At 38.9% G+C, this 22,098-nt stretch overlaps 1 protein-coding gene across 1 annotated transcript in view; it reads right to left on the reverse strand.

Moving 5' to 3' along the window:
- PUM3 (pumilio RNA binding family member 3) overlaps positions 1-22,098 on the reverse strand; it is a 44,757-nt gene that overhangs the window by 3,760 nt on the left and 18,899 nt on the right. Inside the window, exons 11-17 of the mRNA XM_072839705.1 lie at positions 21,621-21,719; positions 20,800-20,853; positions 17,271-17,351; positions 8,656-8,798; positions 4,781-5,003; positions 2,900-2,987; positions 466-556 (exon numbers count right to left, since the gene is read on the reverse strand). Coding sequence (XP_072695806.1) covers positions 466-556; positions 2,900-2,987; positions 4,781-5,003; positions 8,656-8,798; positions 17,271-17,351; positions 20,800-20,853; positions 21,621-21,719 — 779 coding nt within the window. The remainder of the gene's footprint in view (positions 1-465; positions 557-2,899; positions 2,988-4,780; positions 5,004-8,655; positions 8,799-17,270; positions 17,352-20,799; positions 20,854-21,620; positions 21,720-22,098) is intronic.

Genomic DNA, 22,098 nt, shown 5'->3' on the forward strand with positions numbered 1-22,098 from the left:
TAAAGAGAAAAAAAACAAGTGATGTGGTCTCTTCTGCATCTGTCTCTCAGGATGGTGGAAATGGGTTACAATAGGCTTATAGGAGTGAGGACCATGTTAGGAGTTGTGATATTAGCTGAACTAATGACTTGTTTATGGCTTGTCATTTCATAATGTGTATTTTAAGCCAACAAATGCTAAATACCAATAGGTGAACTAGTTATTATAGATCTTTTTTTTGAGATAAGTAATAATGACAAAAATAAAGCTCCAGAATGCATATATACTTGGCAAATCCTATGAATGACATAATTAATAATAACTGGGTGTGGGAGGGTTCCATAATTTGGGGAACAAAGAAAGAGGTAGCGAAAGGGATTTCTACAAATTAATCAGATATATGGAGAAAGAAGGTGAAGCAAGTATCTTCTGGGTGAATAGGCATCAGGAGGAGGCCCTGTGCAGAGAGGTGCCCATGATACGTACCTAGAAAGAAGAATGGCACCTCGGTTTACACTAGCCCAGGACTTCAAGTTCTTCATTCCAACATGCTCTATAAGTGTTTTTGCAAAACAACCTGAAACATAGACAATCTCAGTAAACATTATACAAGAGTTAAACTCATCTCCTTCCCTACTGCCCTTAAATCTGTAAGTATGTTTTAATAAAAAGAGTTCTCACTCAATCTCCCTTAACACTAAAAGTTCCAGCTCCAATTTATTTAATGTGTTTTAAATATAGCCATTTATTTCAACTCTGGTCCAAGTTTAGCAGTAATTACTCAAGACAAACAATGAATTCTTATAAAATGCTTGCTTGCTTGTGTTTGCATGTCTTTGTAGTCTTTAATGATTTAACCCTGACCTGAAAGGTATTCAGGAAGTAAATGTTTGATAGTAGCACCTCATGCTTGGATGAAATCAAGTTCTCCCTTGTGGAAAATGCTCACTTGGAAGGTGCCATGAGTACAACCAATGGTCAGGTGACTGTTTTGGCTGACACTTGGTAATTTCTCTCCACAAAGCTAGACTTATATCCATCAAAAATATTATTCATCTTTTGTTATTATTACATTTGTTATTATCAGATTCCCAAGTTCCTGGTATATTTTATTCGCTGAGACAGCTAAGTGAACTAATTCTTGGCAAAGGAGAAACTCTGAAAGCTATGATTTGGAGCAGATGGAAGTATGGACAACCTATCTTGAAGGCAGTATCTTGGGTCGGTAGTATGTATAATTCATCCAAAGATCCCCAAGTGTGAGGACCTTTTAAAAACCAAGAGCCCTATGCTATTTAGCTCTTCATGGCACATGTGAAGTCAAGACTGTAATCATCTCATGAGGGAGACAGCATTTTTCCAAAGGTGAGCACAACCCAGGACAGTATTTCCTGTCCTGGGCCCTCTTCTAGAATGCTGCACACCCCCCACCCCCACCTGGAGGTAGAATCAATGTCTTCTTTTGAGTTCTGGTGGGCCTTTGTGACGGACTTAGCCAAGAGAGTTACATTCCATCACTTCTAAGGCTAAATCATAAAAGTACCATGCACCTGCTTTCTTCTCTTAAAACACAATCACCATGTTGGAAGGAAGCCCAAGCAGTCCAGGGAGTGGGACTGAGGCTGCTGGACTTAGCCAGTGCCAGCCATCATCCAGGTGGACACTGAGCCCAAGCAAGGCAGCCCCAGATAATTACAAGCAGAGCAAAACCAAGCTCCACCAAACCCTGACCTGATGTTGAGAACTACCAAGCTCTGAAACAGCTTGTTACACAGCAACAGATAACCAAGACAGTTACACCCATACTGATTTGGTGCTACATGAATAGGATTTACATGTCAGGTCCCTACAAGCATTTTAGGGCTGTCAGTGTAATTGAATTAAGGAAAAATATCACTAGAAAATTCTTTGGATTTTGAAAGCAAGCCAGAGAGCTTTTCTGACACAAACTCAGCTCGACTGTGCACCAACTTCTTAGTATAAGATTATTCAATACGTTATTTTTCTTCAAAATTTGTTACAAGAAGCTTTCTCCTTTATTATAAAGTGTGCGGTGATATACAGCCTCAAGTCTCTACTCTTAAAGGCACAGTGAGAAGTGACAGCTCAAGTGCCCCATTGATGGCCTCACTAGCCATTAGAACTGCAACTTGCCTCAAGACATAAATTCAAGATCTGTCATTTTTTTCAGACACAGTGACAGAAAGCCCAAACTGTTCCAACTCAATGTGGGGGAAATCTCCTTAGTGGCTAAAATACTGGATGGAGCTCAAATTTAGTAACAGAAAGTCTGGTCAAAGGCAGGACCAAGAAAGGAATGGTACACAAGTTTTTAATTAGATTAAAAGATGCTGTCATTCTCTTGAAAGCGGAGTTTCCACAGAGCAGCTGTGAGGGTTGTTTCAACACTTTGTGTTTCAACACTTTGTGAAAATCACAAAGGCCAAGGACTAGCTTGCTCTGTGGTCACATGTATTTCAATGCTAAATAGGTATTAGTTCCAAATTCTCATGAGGTTAATTTTGTTTATCCTTTCCTCCAAACTAGAAATAAATATCTTGCTTTTCAATTGGGGTAGTGACAATCACGAATGTCTCCCTGCCCCAACTCTCATTCCCCTAAAGGAACAGAATAGCATTTTAGGGCCCTGACCACGCCAGGTCTGAAGTCTATGGTAGCTAGGGAGGAGAGGAAATGAGGGAGGGTGGGGAAGAGAAAGGAAATTAAAGGACGCCAGGACATAAATTTTCAGCATTTACTAAAGCATTACTTGCAAGCACTAAATCATTTCTTGTCCATAGACACTATTTCTGAACACTCAACAAATTTCATGTGACCATAAATGGCAGGCATACAGTTCAGGGATGGGAAGGGTTTAGGAAATTTCACTGAAGATATAAGTTCATGTTTTATAGCCTACCTTCTCTTCCACTTTCCTTCATCTTCTCATCTTGTTCTATCAACCACTTCAGAACTAGGTGTCCTGCGGGATGTTCTGCTATGTGAAGCTATAAGGAAAACAAAAAGCTGTTTTCAGCCATGCCCTGGCCTACTATCTGTTCTCTGACACACACAGGTAAGGATGCAAGTGGAAGTCCCATGATGCTTAGGAGGTCTTTACTGAGCATGACCATGAATACCTGGAGAGACCAGCGATCTAGTCCAAGCCCTAGGCTTAAATTAGGATGTATATTCAAGGCAGCCACTAAAAAGCACTCAGGCTCAGCTTCAGGAGCTCCCAGCTGAACAGCACCAGCACAGTGCTCATCTCAACATCATGATCACCACTGTTCAGGATGCAACATGCAGTTCTGAGGTGCACGTAAACTTATGGGACACAACGTTACAGCAGAAACACTGAAAGCTGGTGCTGAATGATGTTTAAATATTAACTGGTCCCACATACGTAGGAGCTCTCTACCTAATGAGCATGGGAGACAACAGGCTCAATCTCTTAAGGAGAAAACTCGTTATGTGTACATCTTCCCAGTTTGACAATCTGCTCTGCTCTCGGAGTCAGGGTTCAGGGCTTCTTTAAGATCCATGGCCCCATCAGCAAACAGTAGGCTCCACACACACACCTGCTCATCAAGAACTTAGTGTAGGACAAAGCCCCTGCACGGTCTGCCTTCTGCCTTCCTCTTCCCTCTGCTAACTTATCTCCCACCTTCAACCCGAGCCTTCTGTTCTCAAACAAGCCGAGCTTCCTTCTTCCTTCAGACTGCTGCACGTGCTCTTCCCTCTGCCTACAATCTTTTTTCTGCCACTCTTTATTAAGCTACAATTCACTGGTCTAGATGTTGCTTTCACTGCCTCAGGGAAGCCTTCCTGGGGACACGCTGGCTCCCATTTTTCTGACAGTCCCACAGAACCCATAGGTTTCCCTCACAGCACTTATCTCAGTCCTCACTCAGGTCATTATCTGTGCACATCTTCATTTAAATAACGTGCTCAAATAAAACAGTAAGCTCTTGGGAGGGGGCGGGGAGAGCGGTGCTGACCACTGCCTCACACAAATCAGGTGCATGAAATCAATGAACTTAAGATGTAAGGCAGAGTTACTCAAAGGCCAAATAACATAGGCAGTAGATATCAGAAAGAGCAGACTTTTTTTTTTTTAATTTATTTATGAGAGAGAGAGAGAGAGAGAGAGAGAGAGAGAGAGGGGCAGATACACAGGCAGAGGGAGAAGCAGGCTCCATGCCAGGAGCGCGATGCAGGACTTGATCCTGGGACTCCAGGATTGCGCCCTGGGCCAAAGGCAGGCGCCAAACCGCTGAGCCCCCAGGGATGCCCAAGAGCAGACTTTCTTAATGTGAGGGAATTGGGGGAAGACTTTGATGAGAAGGATCCTGGGGAGCTTGTAGGATGAGTGAGGCCTTCTATAGTGACAGCACAGCAAAATGGAGACACAGGTAGCATCCAGGCTGAGGAAAGACACGTGCAAATGCAGAGAGGCGCCAAAATCCAAAGCAAATTCAAAACATATTTAAGAGCACGTGCTCTTCCCTCTGCCTATTTCTGCTATGCTAGAAAGGCAGCCTGGGGCCAACTATGGACAACAGAGAGCCACATTAAGAAGATTCTGTTTTTCCTCTGTAGGCAATATGAAGTCACAGGATGATTCTGAGAAAGATGGTGTGGTAATGGCACCAGATTTTGAATTCACAATGATCAGATGTGCTGTAAGGATGGGGTGAGTTCAGACAACAAGCATTAAAATTCTCTTGAAAGCAATGTTCTCAGTGCCTGGGGTTTCTGCGACACTGCCATTTTCCACCTGTCTTGCAACAGCCATTACCTCTCCGTCCTTGCCTCCAGGATGTAGCTCTGTCGCTGCCAAGCTGGCAATGGCATCCATGGCAGGCTGAACGTCTCCAATGGCAGCTCCCAGAATGTCAGATACCAACACACATGCAGACTTATCTAATACTACTTCTTGGGCATGTCCTTGCAAGTAGCTTAACAAAGCTGGAGAGATGGACTCTAAGAGCTCTCGTCGGCGGATCGCTGTATCTTTCTTACTGTCGGAACACAGTGAATGAAGCATTAAGGTCAGATGAATGGCAAAAGAAATACAGTGATCTTATTATCACAAAAACCTCTAAGGGCCTCAAACAGTCTTTGTCAAATTTACTGCACTTGTCTATCTCTATTGTGGGTGCAGGTAATAAGCAATTTAAGGATGGGATATCGGTCTTTCATCTTTGTGCCCCCAGCATCTGAACAGTGCCTGGCACAGAACAAGCACTTAATAAGTGACCTTTGCCTTGTGTAATACCAAAACAGCCCAAACCAATCCAAAACCCAAACAAGAGCAACAATAAATTATAAGACAGAATTAGACCACTTAATGGCCTCTACTCTCTAGAATACTTCATTATGTGATGCTAAAGTGAAACCAACTTCCAGGGAGGATGGCAGAGTAGGGGACCTCAGGATTACCTCCTCGCATGGATACAACTAGGTAACACCCACATCAGTGTAAATAACCCAGAGAATGACCACGGGACTGGCAAAACAGAGTCTCCAGAACTAAATATAGAGAAGAGGCCACATTGAAGAGGGTAGGAAGGATGGAGACATGTTGGGAGCCAAAAGGACCTCTGGGACTGTCCACAGGAGGGAGGGATGCAGTGGGCATGGAGAAGGGAGGGAAAGAGTCCTCAAGCCTGCATTTCATGCACAGGGTACCTATAAGGGGAAGGCAAGTCCCCATAACATTTGGCTTTGAAATTCATCAGGGAATGATTTCATGAGTTCTTATAATCCATAGGGCTTAACACCTGGAACTTGAACAACACTCTCCACCTGATTTAACCAAATAGCGTGCCCCACCCCTGAGCATGTCTGCCAACATACTCCCCCCAGCTAGGCCTCAGCTCCAGAGCCCCTCCCAAAGTAGATCAGCATAAACCTTGCTAACGCTACAGCTCCACACCACATTCTTTTACAGACCTCCCTCCTCCAAACGCCCTTGGCCAGAGATCATCCAAAGCTGTGTCACAAGCTGTGGCAGTGTGCAAGCAGCCCTCACAGGGGCCAGGGCCAGCACCATTCCAAAGCAGAACATCCATTCATGATAAAAACCATCAATAAAGTAGGTTTAGAGGGAATATACCTCAACACATAATAAAGGCCGCAGATGAAAAACCCATAGCTAACATCATATTCAATGATGAGAACCTGAGAGCTTTCCCCTAAGATCAGGAATAAGACAAAGATGTCTACCCTCACCACTTTTATTATTCAACAGAGTACTGGAAGTCCTAGTCTCAACAATCAGACAACATAAAGAAATAAAAGGAATCCAATTTTAGTATATGTGCTGCTGAAGCAAGCACAGAAATAAAAGGAATCCAAATCAGTAAGGAAGAAGTAAAACTTTCACTACTTGCAGATGACATGATACTACACAGTAAACCCTAAAGACTCTAACAAAAAACTACCATAACTGATACATGAATTCAGAAAGGCTGCAGGATACAAAATCAATATAAAGAAATCTGTTGCATTTCTATACACTAATAATGAAGTAGCAGAAACATTAATTCCATTTACAACTGCACCAAAAAAAGGAAAATATCTAGGAATTAACTTAAACAAGGAGGTGAAAGACCTATACTCTGAACCTATAAAACACTGATGAAAGAAACTGAAGATAACACAAATAAATGGAAAGATACCCACGCTCATGGACTGGAAGAGCAAATATTGTTAAAATATTCATATACTACCCAAAGCAATCTACAGATTAAATGCAATCCCGATCAAAATAATCCTCCTTCCCCGAACTTGAACAAATAATCCTAAAATTTGTATGGAACAAACACCCTGGATGGCCACAGCAATCCTGAAAAAGAACACAACTGGAGGTATCACAATCCCAAATTTCAAGACATCCTACAAAGTTGTAGTGATCAAAACAGCATGGTATTGGCACAAAGACAGACACACAGATCAATTGAAAAGAACAGAGAGCCCAGAAATAAACCCACAATTATGGGCCAATTAATCTTCAACAAAGGATTGAAGCAAGGATATCCAATGGGAAAAGGACAGTCTCTTCAACAAATGGTGTTGGGAAAACTGGATGGCTACATGTAAAAGAATGACGCTGGACCAACTTTCTTACACCATACACAAAAATAAACTCAAAAGAGATTAAGGACCTAAATGTGAGACCGGAAATCATAAAAAATCCAAGAAAAGAACACAGGCAGTAATTTCTCTGACATCAGCCATAGCAACTTTTTTCTAGATATGTCTCCTAAGGCAAGGGAATGGAAAGCAAAAATAAGCTATTGGAACTACATCAAAATAAAAAAGCCTCTGCACAGCAAAGGAAATAAAAGACTAAAGACAAAACTAAAAGACAACCTCCTAAAGTGGGAGAAGATATTTGCAAGTGATAATATCTGATAATGGGTTATATATCTAAAATATTTAAAGAACTTACACAACTCAACACCAGAAAAACAAAGAATCCAATTAAAAACAGGCAGAGGATATAAATAAACATTTCTCCAAAGAAGCCATCTAGATGGCCAACACACACATGAAAAGATACTTAACATCCACTCATCAACAGGGAAATGCAAATCAAAACCACAATGATTTATCACCTTATACTGGTCAGAATGTCTAGAATCAAAAAGGCAAGAAACAGTAAGTGTTGGTGAGGATGTGGAGAAAAAAGGAACCCTCGTGCCCTGTTGCTGGGAATGAAACTGGTGCAGCCACTGTGGAAAATGGGATGGACATTCCTCAAAAAATTATAAACAGAATTATCTTATGATCTAGTAATTCCACTACTGAGTATTTACTCAAAGAATATGAAAACACTAATTTGAAAAGATACCTGTACCCTTATGTTTATCTGCAGTACTATTTACAATAGCCAAATTATGAAGCAGCCCAATTATCCATCCATACATGAAGAGAGAGAATGATGAATGAATAAAGAAGAGGTGGTATGTGTATGTGTGTGTGTGTGTGTATATATATATATATATATAATGGAATATTATTCAGCCATAAAAAGAGAATGAGAGCTTGCTATCTGCAACATGCATAGATCCAGAGTAGAATGCAAAGTGAAGTTAGAGAAAGATAAATACTGTATGATTTCACTCACTTGGTTAAGAAACCAAATGAACAAAGAAAAAAAAAACAGACAACTCTAGAGAAGAGTTATTACTAGACGGGAGATGGGTAGGAGGATGGGTGAAATAGGTCAAGTGGATTTAAAAATAAAAAGCACACTTATCATGATGAACACTGAGTAATGTAGAGAATTGTTCAATCACTACACTGTATACTCAAAGCTAATCTAACACTATGTTGACTATAAATGAGTTAAAAAAAAACAACGAACCTTAAAAAAAATTGCTACAGTTCAAAATAAATAAAGCAAAATCAAACCAAACCACATACACTGAGGCACTTAAAGGCATTCTTTTGGCATGATACTTTTTATTTCCTTTTCAAGATAAAAACTTCAAAAATGTCAAACTACAGGCTGAAAGAGGGGATTCACCTTCTGAGATTTAGACAGAGAAGCACGATACAGGGTATGGATGCATGAGCAGATTTCTGGAAACATTACCTACTCGAAATAAAAAAGCAAGCAGAGCAGAGGAGCAAAGGGCTCCCCAGCTAATCTACTCTTCTTACCTGTGTGCGTTGCCGTCTCCTTTCTGTAGAACCTCAATGATCTCTCGCACCGTATGAGCAGGATCTCTGGGGCTTAGTAAATAAAGCAGGACTTTCCTTCCATATTTGTCATTTACTATGTTAGGCAAGGAATTAATAATTTCCTGTAAAATTATAGAAACAAAAAATGAATCAATGTCCTTAAAAAAATGTACATTTGAAATCTAAAGGGTACAGGAGAATCCATGCTTACCTATTTTCCCCCATGTACTTAAGAGAAAATGCATAGCTAATTTTAAAATCTTGTCATTAAAGCAAAAGACTGACACTCAGAATACAGAACTGATTCTGGACTGTGACCAGTATTACTGAGCAAGCTATTTACATACTGATTGAGCTCAAGGACTTAAAAAATCTTTAAAGGAGTTATCTTCATTCACTATGACCAATAGTTCTTAGGCCACTATCATTAGGGACACTGCTTGCTGGGGTCACTGAGCAGATACAGTTAATTTGCAGCTGCTGTACATGTAGAATCAGCATCGATGAAGAACACTCCTATTAGAATTTACCCACTGAGACATACATGAAGAGAGATAAAGGAACTTTGTTACATTGAACAAGTGAATAAAAGGCTTTTAAAGTTAGTTGCTTACTCATGGCAAATGAAGGCTGCTTAAGTTTTACATTGAAAACAAAAACAGGGGGAATCCATGCAGAAAGAGTCCACGGAACAGTTACAAATAATTACACTCTATGGCATTTCCAATCAACTTCCCAAGAACAATGATCTCCTTTTCTAGTTGTCTGAATTGAAGTAACAAAGGCAATGTCATCCCCCACCCCAACTAAGCTCCTGCGTAAATGTGCTGAGGTTTCCACACAGAAAAGTCATCGTTTAAAAAGTTCTTTATTCTTGGGCAGCCTGAGTGGCTCAGCGGTTTAGTGCCGCCTTCAGCCCAGGTTGTGATCCTGGAGACCTGGGATCGAGTCCAGCTTCGGGCACCCTGAATGGAGCCTGCTTCTCCATCTGCCTGTGTGTCTGCCTCTCTTTCTCTCTCTTTCTCTCTCTCTCTCTCTCTGTCTCTCTCATGAATAAATAAATAAAAAAATCTTAAAAAAAAAATTTTCCTTATTCTTAATAGAGAATCTACAGCAGAAAAAAATCATGTTTTTTCCCCTCTAACATTCCTAATTCTTTTAACAAGCCTAATAGATATTCCAAGCCATACATGTTTGAGCAGCACAGATTCTGCAGAACTGGCTAAGGCCACAGAAAGAATTCAGTGCAACTCTTCAGGTTTACACATGAGGAACCTATGAAGGGGACAAGAGACTTGCCAGATGACACAGCATGTCAGTGGCAGGGCTCTGACTAGCCTTGGTCTCTTGATTTCAGGGAAAGAATTCTCCATGAGATAACATACACTCAGATCTGCTATTCTCTGATTACAATGAGATTAAGTTAATGCAAAGGAGCCAAGCTAAAAATGAAGTTGGTCATTGAGATCCCAATACTACAAAATTTATGACAATAAATTGCAATGCAGCTCCAGATTCCACACAAAATAGTTCTGTTTTTAGAATCCTAACCTCCCTTCATTTTCTGCACAAAAGTATATTGTGCTTCCTAAAATTAATAGCAGCTAACACTTGTTAAACTGCTTACCAGAAGTCAGACCCAATACTGAGAGCAGTATATTCATCATCCTAAATACTTTACATAACACCATGACAGAAGGACTATAGTTATTTTCATTTTACTAGTAAGAAGCCCAAGTTTTAGGTAAGTGACTTGTGGTAGATGTGTGAAGGTCACTCATCCAGGACATGGTTGACCCAAGACATGACTGCCTGTTCCCATGTTTCTAAACTCCATTGTACTCTCTTACTTTTGAAGAAATTTAAGATCACATATGAAGATTTCCCCAAACATAAACCGTTTTCAGAGAAGAGGTGCAAAAGATCTAACCACCCGACAGGAGTATGAATTTAAACCACCCAGGGAAAAAGAACTTAAAATTTCAGTAAGAAAGGGAAGACCAAAAAAAAAAAAGGAACATACTTTATCATGGCAGAGGGAGTTCTTTTGCAATCTCAAGGGAAACATGTCCCAAAATGAGCTCAGTAGGTGTACTTTTGATAATGAAGCATTTAGTATCACAAATATAGGCTACTTTTAGTATGACTTTTCCTATTTAAGGTTTAACCAGCTCATAAAAGAAGACAGATGTGGGCAGCCCGGGTGCCTCAGCAGTTTAGCGCCACCTTCAGCCTGGGGCTTGATCCTGGAGACCTGGGATCCCATGTCAGGCTCCCTGCATGGAGCCTGCTTCTCCCTGTCTGTGTCTCTCATGAATAAATTAATGAAATCTTTAAAAAAAATTATAAAATCTTAAAAAAAAAAAGAAGACATATGCTTTGTTGAAAGAAGAGAGTAAAAATGATAGTTTATGCCAATTTCTATGATCATTAACCCACCCCCTGCCAACTCTGCTGTCCTTAAGAAAAACCACTTTGGGATATAGTACCTTTACAACAATCGCCTTCTTGGGGAAAAAAAAAAAAAAAAAAAACATCACAAAACAAACAAAACCAACAAAACAAAGTGCTAGGGGAGTATGCAGTAAAGAACTATAAATGGCTATTTCTAATTAACATTTTTTTCCCTTCATGTGAAGAAGTAAAGGGGAGCAGAAAGCCAGCAATTCCTCAATGTACCTAACTTGCTCTGCAGAGGCTACACTGAAAGGTTAAGATACTGCACAGGGCTTTGGCAGAAAGGGTTCCACCTCAACACCAGGAGCTAGGAATTCCAAAATACACACAAAATCCAAGTATAAGTACTACTTGGGACTAGTCCCCAGTTTCACTGAACTTCTCCTGCCTTTCAGTTTGTCATTAAAAAATTCAGAATCTAAACTTATGCTCATTTAAGGTTTTTAAGAGGGTGCGATGCTTATAAACTAATAATCCTAAGAAACTAAAAAATCTTTACTTAAAAATGTGATATTATTTGGGGTTCCTGGGTAGCTCAGTTCGTTAAGCATCCAACTCTTGATTTCAGCTCATGTCATCATCTCTGGGTTGTAGGATCCAGCCCCATGTCAGGCTCCACATGGAGATCTGCTAGGGTGTGGAGCCTGCTCAGGATTCTTTCTCCCTCTACCCCTTCCCACTTTAAAAAAATGTGATATCATTTAATTCTCTCCACCTCACTCTCATTCAGCTTTCCTATCATGAAAGACACTCATTTTGGAGAAAATAAAGCAGTATGAGCATGGCTGTATTACGGAGTACTAATTCACTTCTTTTTAACCTGGATTAGACAGAAAGGAGAGAAATTTCTGGATGACCCCCCCCCCCCAAAAACACTAATGAGTAATGAGTATAGTAACATGTAGAAATAGGTAAGGGTTAGCTATGGTACAGCTGACTGTGTGCTTGACTCAATCTTTGAGTTCGAGCTATGTAGCCTTTGGCAAATCTGTTCATTCCTCTGAATATCAACTCACTCATCTATAGAAGGAAATGATACACCTGCCTGATTTCCGGGTCATTACCAGGAGCAAATGAGAAAAATCCATGCTGCAAATTGAAAAACTATCAAGTAATTATGTCCATATTAAGAACACACCTCTCAATTTGCAGGATCTTTAACTGGAGAGATTAAGTAAAGCTGTTGGGGTCATGATTTTGGCATCCTCGAGAGAGGGAGAACCTCAACAACAAAGGTTCAATTTTAAAGGTTTTCAATGTAGCTACCCCTTCTTATAAGAATTAACAGAGAAAATCACAAGACCCATTTGTTTTAACTTCTTTGTGTGCTTCACTCTAGAGCAGGCATGTGGACTGAAGCAGAGCATGGGAAGATTAAACCTCTTCCTCTGAAGAGGTTTGCAAAGTTCTGACCTCCTTGTGTTGGACCCTTAGGAAATTCACAGGCATTTCTGTTTTAACAACTACCTTTTAAAAAGGAAAAGTGAAGGTCAGAATAAAGGGTTCCTCTTGCTCTTCCCCACACTGGAAGCAGGGGGAGAGCGCACTTCTGGCACTTTCAGTGGGAAGAGGACGTGTAGAAAGCAGTTCAGATACTGAGGACAGAGCCTATGGTGTGCACATCTCTCTGCGGGGCAGCGTGTGGGGACAGAAAGAGATGTGCACCAGCCTTAACCTTAGGGAGCCAACATCTAGTGCAAAGAGGCAACAGAAATGTAATAAAAAATGAAAAATACAGATGAGAGGCAAAGAATGGTTAAGTATAAAAGGAAGAGGAGTAGGCAAGGACTGCAGCCCCTTAAGAGATTCTTCTAAAACTACCATGATTTCGTCCAGAGGTACACCTCTCTGACTATAATGGAACAACTGGAAGGTACAGTTGAATGAGTGTCATTTCAGTTATCCAAGATGAAAAAGTTCTGGAGAATGGCTCCACAACAATGTGCAGACACTTAATACTACTGAACTTAATGCTTAAGATGGCTCAGTTTCTCTCTCTCAGTCCTCTTCACCAATGTCAACCACACCCTCCCCCTTCCCTCTGGCAACTATCAGTTTGTTCTCTGTATTTATGCCATTTATTTTACTTTAGAAAAAAGAATAAGTCACAGGGCTGTAAAGTACAGCATAGGAAACAGAGTCAACAATATTGTAATAACCTTGTATGGTGACCCATGGTGACTGCATTTATTGTGGTGAACATGGAGTAATGTATATAATTGTCCAATCACTAGGCTGTACACCTGGAACTAATAAAATATTGTATGCCAACTTTACTTCAATAAAAAAAAAGTGTGCAAAAAAAAGGGGAAAGGTTAAGATGGTAAATTTTATATTATGTATATTTTACCACAATGAAAGGTCAACAAAAGCAAAAACAAGAGAATCTATCACTATGAAGCTCAGATTCGAGAAGCTGGCAGCTACCACCTTGGACTGGTAGCTCCAGCCTCGTTTCCCCACAGCCCACCCCTCACACCTGGCCCACCTCTTATTTTACCTGCCTGATCAATGAAAGGGTCTATATTTGGGAGCCCCAGGCCACATCATGATCAACTGCTAAATGAATGATGGCAAAGAGAAACTACAAGAGCTGCGAGGAGTGGTGGAGACCCGGGCTAGCTAGGAGACCACAGAAAAGTATCTAGAGACTGAACTGGCACTTATTCTTAAAAGAGAGAAGGAAGAGTCTTTATTAGGCTAGATTTCAACCTGACGTTCCAGGAAACCCAGTTACTCTGAGCAGAATGCTTAGCAACAGAAAGCTGTCTTGGCTATTTTTAAAAGCACTGCATAATGCAACAGGTTTTGTAGTGGCTGGGGGGGAAATATGGCACATGACTCTACATAATATAAACGTATGTGCAGCGTATCTGACAACCCATCGATTGTGCTAAGTAAATGCCTTAGAAAAACAAGAAGACATACAGGAATGCTCATAAAATTTGAATAGCAAAAAATAATGAAAATGTCAATTTTTTAAAAACTGTAAACAATCTAAGTCTCCACCAACAGAAAAAAGGAAAAATAATTTACCATATACTCATAGTAGTATGCCACACTATTTGGCACTGAAAATCAGTGATTTAGAACAGAGTGGGCAAACCACAGCTCATGGGTCAAATCCAGCCTGCAGTTTGTTTTCACACATCCTATGAGATGAAAATGGTTTTCATATTTTAAAGGGTCATTAAAAACAAAACCAACCAAGAATAGGCGACAGAATCATATAATGCTCACAAAGCCTAAAATAATTACAACCTGGCCTTTTATTAAAAAAAGACTTGCTGAGCCCAATGAACCTCACAAACCTAACACCAAAAGAAAAATGCAAGTCATAGAAAAAAACATAGAAGATATCACTTCTATAGAATTTGTAAACATGCAAAACAGTATCATATTCATCTATATATAGTGAAAGGGTAAGAAAATGCACACAAACAATAAATAACAGAATTCATCACCATGAGAGTGAGATATGCAATCAGGGACAGGTTCACAAAAGGGCTGAACTCCCAAGTGTCTCTGTCAAGTTTTACTTCTTTGTCAGATGGTGGGAGGCTGAGTGTTTGCTGTATTATTCTTAGGACCTTTCTGTAGAGAACATATTTTAAAGTAAACATCAATACTTAATCACTTTCAGACAGCAAGTGGTCAGGGTACTTCTCTCCTCTTCAGAGGAACACTGCTGTCAAACCAGCTGTTATCCTAACAATAATTCCAGGGGTAAACGGATCAAGTTTTATAAGCATGTTTATTCTGGAAAAGTAAAGTGGGTGGGAAATGATGAAGGCTCAGCTGATCAGGCTGTAATTTTGACCTGACGTTTCAAGAAGTCTGGTTACCCTGAACAGAATGCTTACTAGCAATACTATGCTTCCTTGGGTATTTTTAAAAAGCACTGGGTATTTTTAAAAAGCACTGGATACTGGAACAGGTTTTGTGGTGGTGGAAAAAACTGCAGGAGCAGTTAGCATTTCCGAATTTTATTACTAGTTCTATAGTTTAATGATACAGAGAACCTGTTGAGCATTTTTGTCTGTTAGAAGTGAGTGTTCAGCACATCAGGCCATTCTCAGGGAAAGCTGCCTTAAGTATGAGAAAGTCATCAGGAATGTAGCCCAAGTAGTTGTGGGAAGTAAATCAGTAAGCATAAGGAATTAAAGCTGTTTCAATGGCAACTTTAAGTGGGATGCATGTTTGGAAAAAATTAATCTAGCAGACAATTGTGGCAAATCCTAAAGGAAGTCTGGTTTCTCTTGAAATCCATTTGGAACACTTATGCAAATTTTAGTTGTCGTGAAAATATTAAACAAAAGCAAACTTTCAATAGCCCAGCCTGTTTCCATTTTTGTGAAACAACTTTATTCATTTTGCCAATTTATGGCCTCACATCTCTGTCACCAGAATGAAAAACAATCATTATTGATTGGAGTCAAAGGGGTAATAAAGTCACAAGGAACATGCCAAAATACTCAGTTTGTGACATGAAAAGTCTTGCCAACTTGTTTCTTCCCACAATCCCATCCCAAAGAAAGTCATCACAATCTTAAAACAGTCAAGAGGAAAGTCGGAACATGACAGCAAGGGCATGAGAAATTCACACACACTGGGACCTACAGCTGGCACCGGATCCTGCACTAGCTGGCCCATTTTCCCTCTACACCAGCTCTGCTATTCCCGAGAGGCTGCAGAGAGAGGCCACAGCACCACCACATGCCGACAGGTAAAGTCTCTCTCTGAACATCCATAAGGCTTCTCCCCGCTGATGGTGGAAAGTAGCTTTTGTGACAGAGATTTCCCTAAGGGCCCTATCTATGCATATCAAACAAAGGTCTGTGTAATGTCTAGATGGATAATCTATGTCTATACAGATCATACGGTTTCTAAAAGTGTTCCTAACTTTGGTCACTGCCACCAATGTTGCAACTGCTTATCCTTACCCCGGCAACCCCTATCACACAGTCCACGCCACTGGCACACTACAGAGATAGGAAGGGAAGAAAGTCAGAAAAGAGACAAGTATTGAAAAATGCAGTTTTTACTTTGAAATGCTTTTAAGCAAAAAGATAACAATTTTTCCGAGGGCAAACTTAGGGTTAAATGAACTGCATTTAATTATTACCAGCCTGTGGTCATTGTACCACGCTAGAAGGAACTGCTGAAATGAAAAAAAGGAAGCTTGTCTGTAAATTTTAGAAAGAATTTTTAATAGGACTCTGAAAAAGCTTTCATGAAAGCTCTAAGGAGCAACACAGTTTTTCTTCTCCAGCTCAATCCAGCACAGATGCACTGATAAACTGGGGAACTGTGCAAAGGTAATTTCTCCAAAGGGAGAAGAGGAGAAAGGACATCTTTTGTCTGTGAGTTCCTGAGTAACTTAAGAATTACTATGACAGGGGATCCCTGGGTGGTGCAGCGGTTTGGCGCCTGCCTTTGGCCCAGGGCGCGATCCTGGAGACCCGGGATCGAATCCCACATCAGGCTCCCGGTGCATGGAGCCTGCTTCTCCCTCTGCCTATGTCTCTGCCTCTCTCTCTCTCTCTGTGACTATCATAAATAAATAAAAATTAAAAAAAAAAAAAAAAAAAAAAAGAATTACTATGACAATAAATTTCTGATGACACCTGAACACTGCACTTCTCATTTTTCATTTAGTACATCATATGATCTAAAAGTCGTGTTATGGGGCACTGGTTAAGCATCTGCCTTCGGCTCAGATCATGATCTTGAAGTCCAAGGATCAAGTCCCACATTTGGCTCCTTGCTTGGCAGGGAGTCTACTTCTTCCTCTCCCTTTGCCCCTCCCCCACTCATTCATTTTCCCCTCTCTCTTTCATAAAGAAAATCTTTAAAAGAAAGAAATATATAAAAACCTTTAGGTTATCCTAATTTAATCAATCTTTTGAAAATTTAAAATATTATTAATAGCAAGTTACAAGATTGTGGTTTATACAGAAAAAAAGCAAATGCCCCAAAATAGAACTGAGACAACTAAAAAAAAAGAAAAAATAACAAAATATGGGCAGAAAGCATACTTCGACGTCTTTACACATACAGGTGTGAAATCAAATGGACATAGATGCAAACAAGATAGATCAATTTAATCTATATTCAAGAGCATCAGAATTACTTACTGATATGATTATCTGCTTCACAAGCTTAGTATCATCGATACAATCAAAGGCCGCCAGTAAGACCAAATGGGAGTACTGACCCTGAAATGGAAGCCAGGAAAAGTTAGAAAAATGTATCCTTTTTTATTCCACCCAAGGAGGCACTTTATAAAGGCTATAAACCTGACACCTGTCCAACATAATAGAAAGACAGATAAAAGCCATTCAAAGGAACTTCCTCTTATCAGGATTTAGTTAATTATATTCCAGATTGATTTAAAAAAAAAAAAAGAAAAGAAAAACAAAAGCACATTCTCCAATATCAAATAGCTGAGACTCATTTTTTTTTTTTTAACCAGGATATAATAACACCTCTCACAAATGGTATCCTGTTAATATATAACTAAGAAAATTAAACTAGGGGCACTTGGATGGCTCAGGGGTTGAGCATCTGCCTTTGGCTCAGGTCATGATCCCGGGGTCCTGGGATCAAGTCCTGCACTGGGCTCCCCACAGGGAGCCTGCTTCTCCCTCTGCCTATGTCTCTACCTCTCTTCTCTGTGTTTCTCATGAATAAATAATCTTAACACAAACAAAAAAAAATTAAATAGAAAATCAAACTACAAAATTTTAGGTGAAAATGGAAAAAAAAGCTCAAGAATGTAGAAGTATATATATGCAGAACTCCAATCATGAAAAATAAAGTATATATACTCAGATATAATCACACACGATACAAAATATACATAATATGCATACAAAGAAAATCATGGGAGGAAAAACACTAATATAATTGTCACCTCTGGGTTAAAAGATTATATATGATTTTTCATTTTCTTTTGTATATTGTCTAATTTCTTTGAAATAATCCTATAATTAGAATAGGAATACTAAAAAAATAAACTAAAAGAATATACTTAGATACCATGAGAATAAGAGAAAAGTAACTGCTTTTAGAAAGTATAATAGCACAAGATCAAAAAACAGACACGGATTTTCACAATGGTCACCTCTTGAAATAACAGGATTACTTCTGTGATACTGACATTGTTCTGAAGTTTAAGAACTTATATTTTATGAAAAAAGAGGCAAAGTGTTCTCAGAGCTTATGGCATATTCTTTTTGTCTCCTACATAATGATAGCAATCTTTTTTCTTTTCATACTTTGAGAGGGTATCTGACTTCTGGTAACACTTATTCAGAGCCAGGTCTAAAGAACATGGCAGGTAATAATGTTTCAGTTGGAAATAAACAGAGAAAAATAACAAAGGTCTAATATCTTTACCACACGAATACCAACCCTCTCCTAAAAATGGGCATAATCACGAAATCACTTCACAGAAGAAGAAAAAAAAGATCACTTCACAGAAAAAAAAAAAGGACAGGTGGCTTGAAGCATATAAAATAATACTCATTAATTAAGGACAACAATTAAAACAATGAAATACTATTTTCCATTTATCACCTAGGCAAAAGTGAAAACCCCTGCTAGTATACTAATTAGGCAAACGCTTGGGAAAAAGCAGGCACACTTCTTTTGTCATTGGTGAGAACGTACAGTGGTTGAATTTCCTTGAAGAGCAACTAACATTTATAAAAATTTAAAAGGCATGTATTTTCTGATTTAATAATTCCATTTCTAAGGATTCATCTTAGAGGTGTGCTTCCACAAATGCACAAAGCATATGTGCTTGAGGACTACTTAAAAAACTAGAAACTACAGTAGGGACCAACAGCAGGGACTGGTTAAGTGAGTTATGTACATCACATGATGAAATATTATCTAATCATTAAAAGGAATGAGATAAAATGTATATATATATTGAAATAAAATGACCCCTAAGGTGAACTCGGTGAAGGAAATCAAATAGAGAACAATGTGCATATAGAACACAACCACTGGTCTCTGATTTTTTACATGTTTCTGCCCAAATACAAAATATTTCTGGGTGACACTGGAACAGAATTGAAGTGAGAAAAAGACAATTCTACAGTTTTAGTTGGAGCTTTTAATACACTTTTCAGCAACTGACAGAACTAGCCAAAGATAAATAAATCAGTAAAAACACCGATGAAATGAATGACACTATCAACCACCCAGATGTAACTGAAATTTGGAGTACCACAGCCAATTCCACAAAATAAGGTCTTCTCAAGATACAGACCATATATTAGTCTTTAATAATTTAAGAGGATTGAAATAGGAGTATGTCAAGACTCTACAATATTTGGAAATTTGAACAATTCTAAATAACCACAAATCAAATCCATGGCTTATTATCTCCCCTCCTTAGAAGGAACCCTTGAAATTAATGAATAATGAAACCTTGTCATACTCTGGAAACAACTCACTAGACAATCTCTTCTTTCATTTTGTTACAGGAAAGTGAGCTGCCTTTCAGATGGCACTCTCCCTAGCTGCCAGCCCTAAGAAAGACAACAGGTATGTACACGGTCACACAGCACCAATAATTATCTGTGTTTGAAATTATATTTCAAGTATTCATCAGATGCTAGTAGTTCTCATTGGAGATTCACAGAAAATAGTTGTTATCATCTATTTAATTTTTTTTAAGATTTTATTTATTTATTCATGACAGACACAGAGAGAGACAGAGACATAGGCAGAGGGAGAAGCAGGTTCCTTGTGGGAAGCCCGATGCGGGACTTGATCCCAGGACCCCAGGATCACTACCCGAACCAAAGGCAGATGCTCAGCCACTAGCCCACCCAGGAGCCCCATTACACATTTTAGTTGACCCGTAAATGAGAAACTTAAATATATAAAGCAACTCAAAAATGAAAAAATGTTTACTACTATATTCCAGAAATACTATAAGAAAAACTATTTAGTATTTAAATACACAAAAAAGCCTTTTTTTGTTTGAGGTAATTAATCCCTCAGAAAAATCTCATATCCTCTATAATTTCATCAGGAGAGCTATTACAGAATCTCCAAAGGATTCCAAAGAACTATAAAGCTTAACAACTAGAACTTTCTCTACTGACTTTACAAATTTATTTCAGGCAGTAATTTCCATGTTTAATAACATAATTGGACAGATTCTTTAAAGAAGTAAATATCAGGTCTTCAAAAAATATCTAATAAAAATGGAAAACTGTCACAATAGAATGTTAAATAAAAAAAGGAGAAATCTGGGTAGCCCAGGTGGCTCAGAGGTTTAGTACCACCTTCAGCCCAGGGCCTGATCCTGGGATCCTCCCCGCATGGAGCCTGCTTCTCCCTCTGCCTATGTGTCTCTGCCTCTCTCTCTCTCTCTCTTGCTCTGTGTCATCCACGAATTAAATAAATAAAATCTTTTTTTTTTTTAAAGGAGAAATCTCATTTAGTGTAAATTTAATATCATAAAAATACAGACATATGCATAGAAAAAGACTAATAAAACAATGAACAATTTTCTTCTTGGCAATTTTCTAAAGTTTTCAAATTTTCTCTAATAGACATGATTACATTTTATTATTAAAATCAACTAAAAGAAAAGCCAAAACCAAACAAGAAGATACCAAATTGTGGTTTTATTATACTTACATTTGCCACCTTTTCAATGTAAGTCTTCATCGTTTTCACAATCACTTTCCTGTCCTTAAAAAAGAAAAATTAACTTTTAGTTATAGCTTAAAAATTATATACTCAATTTTCTGTAACACTAAATTTCTACCAGCTTGGCATACTCTTCACTGGTGAAAATAGTTATGAGCCAGCAATGTATTTTTAAGTACTTTCAGAGCTATTACAACCTGAGACCTGTTGGTGACAATGCACTGAAATATCAATATGGAACCATAAAATTATAAGACAAACCTAGTGAAACCACCTTCTTTTGCAGTAAGAATGGAAATAGCTTTTTCAGGGTCTGAACTATCCTGAAATGCTTGAGTGTGCAGCATACAGACGGTATCCAAAACTTATTTGATGAACAGAAATTAAATTTGTATTAATTTAAAAAGTGGGCAAAGTACAACTCTTTTAAAGGCAAAACTATACTGATCAAGGAAATGAGGATCATGTCTGTGAAACTTCTGTATTTAACAAGAATTTTTAACTTTTCCTTCAAAGTGCTTAAAACCCACATGAGCAATCAGATGCCAAAACTTCTGTGTAGTACAAGCCTCACATAAATATTGTGCTGACTTGCTTGACAGGTCCCTTTTCAAATGAAGACAACTCAAGCTTTTTTAAACTTTAATAAAAACTCCAACGAAGAAACACTAGGCCCTGAGAAAAATCCAATTCCTGTGAGGCCCTTAGGTGCAACTTGGCAAAGATAACATTGTTTATACACATGGGGGCAAAGACCACAGAGGGCAAGTCTAAGGGAAGGTAATTCAAGCCCTAAGGAACACATTTACCTTAGGCGTGCCATGCCACAGGCAGTGCATGGCCACTCTGGCGCCATCGTGTGTGTGCGCCAGGTATATCACTGCTTCACGGATGGCTTCAATCATTTCCTGCAGGAATAAATAACACCAGAACTTTATTTTATTCTTTCTTCCTGCCTTTTTAAAATCTGTCTACTGAAGAGCACTGATGCACAGAGAATGAAAGAGAGTATAGATAGTAAACAATTTAACTTTTCATTTTGTAGAGAAGCATGCAGAGATAACTTTTTTAAAAACATATTTTCCCCATCAATAGCAACAAGAAGTGGTGGCAATTCTATTAAAATACCTGAGGAGTTTTACCAATATATATTCAAAAATATACATGTATGCGTAGTAGAGTCTAAAAGACTTCAAGAAAAAGAAACCTAGCAAGTGATTATCATAAGACGGAATTTGGGGGATTTTTTTTGGTCTGTTTCTTTAGATTATTTATTCATGAGAGACA

This window comes from Canis lupus, chromosome 1 (assembly GCF_048164855.1).
Source record: "Canis lupus baileyi chromosome 1, mCanLup2.hap1, whole genome shotgun sequence".
Lineage (NCBI taxonomy): Eukaryota > Metazoa > Chordata > Mammalia > Carnivora > Canidae > Canis > Canis lupus.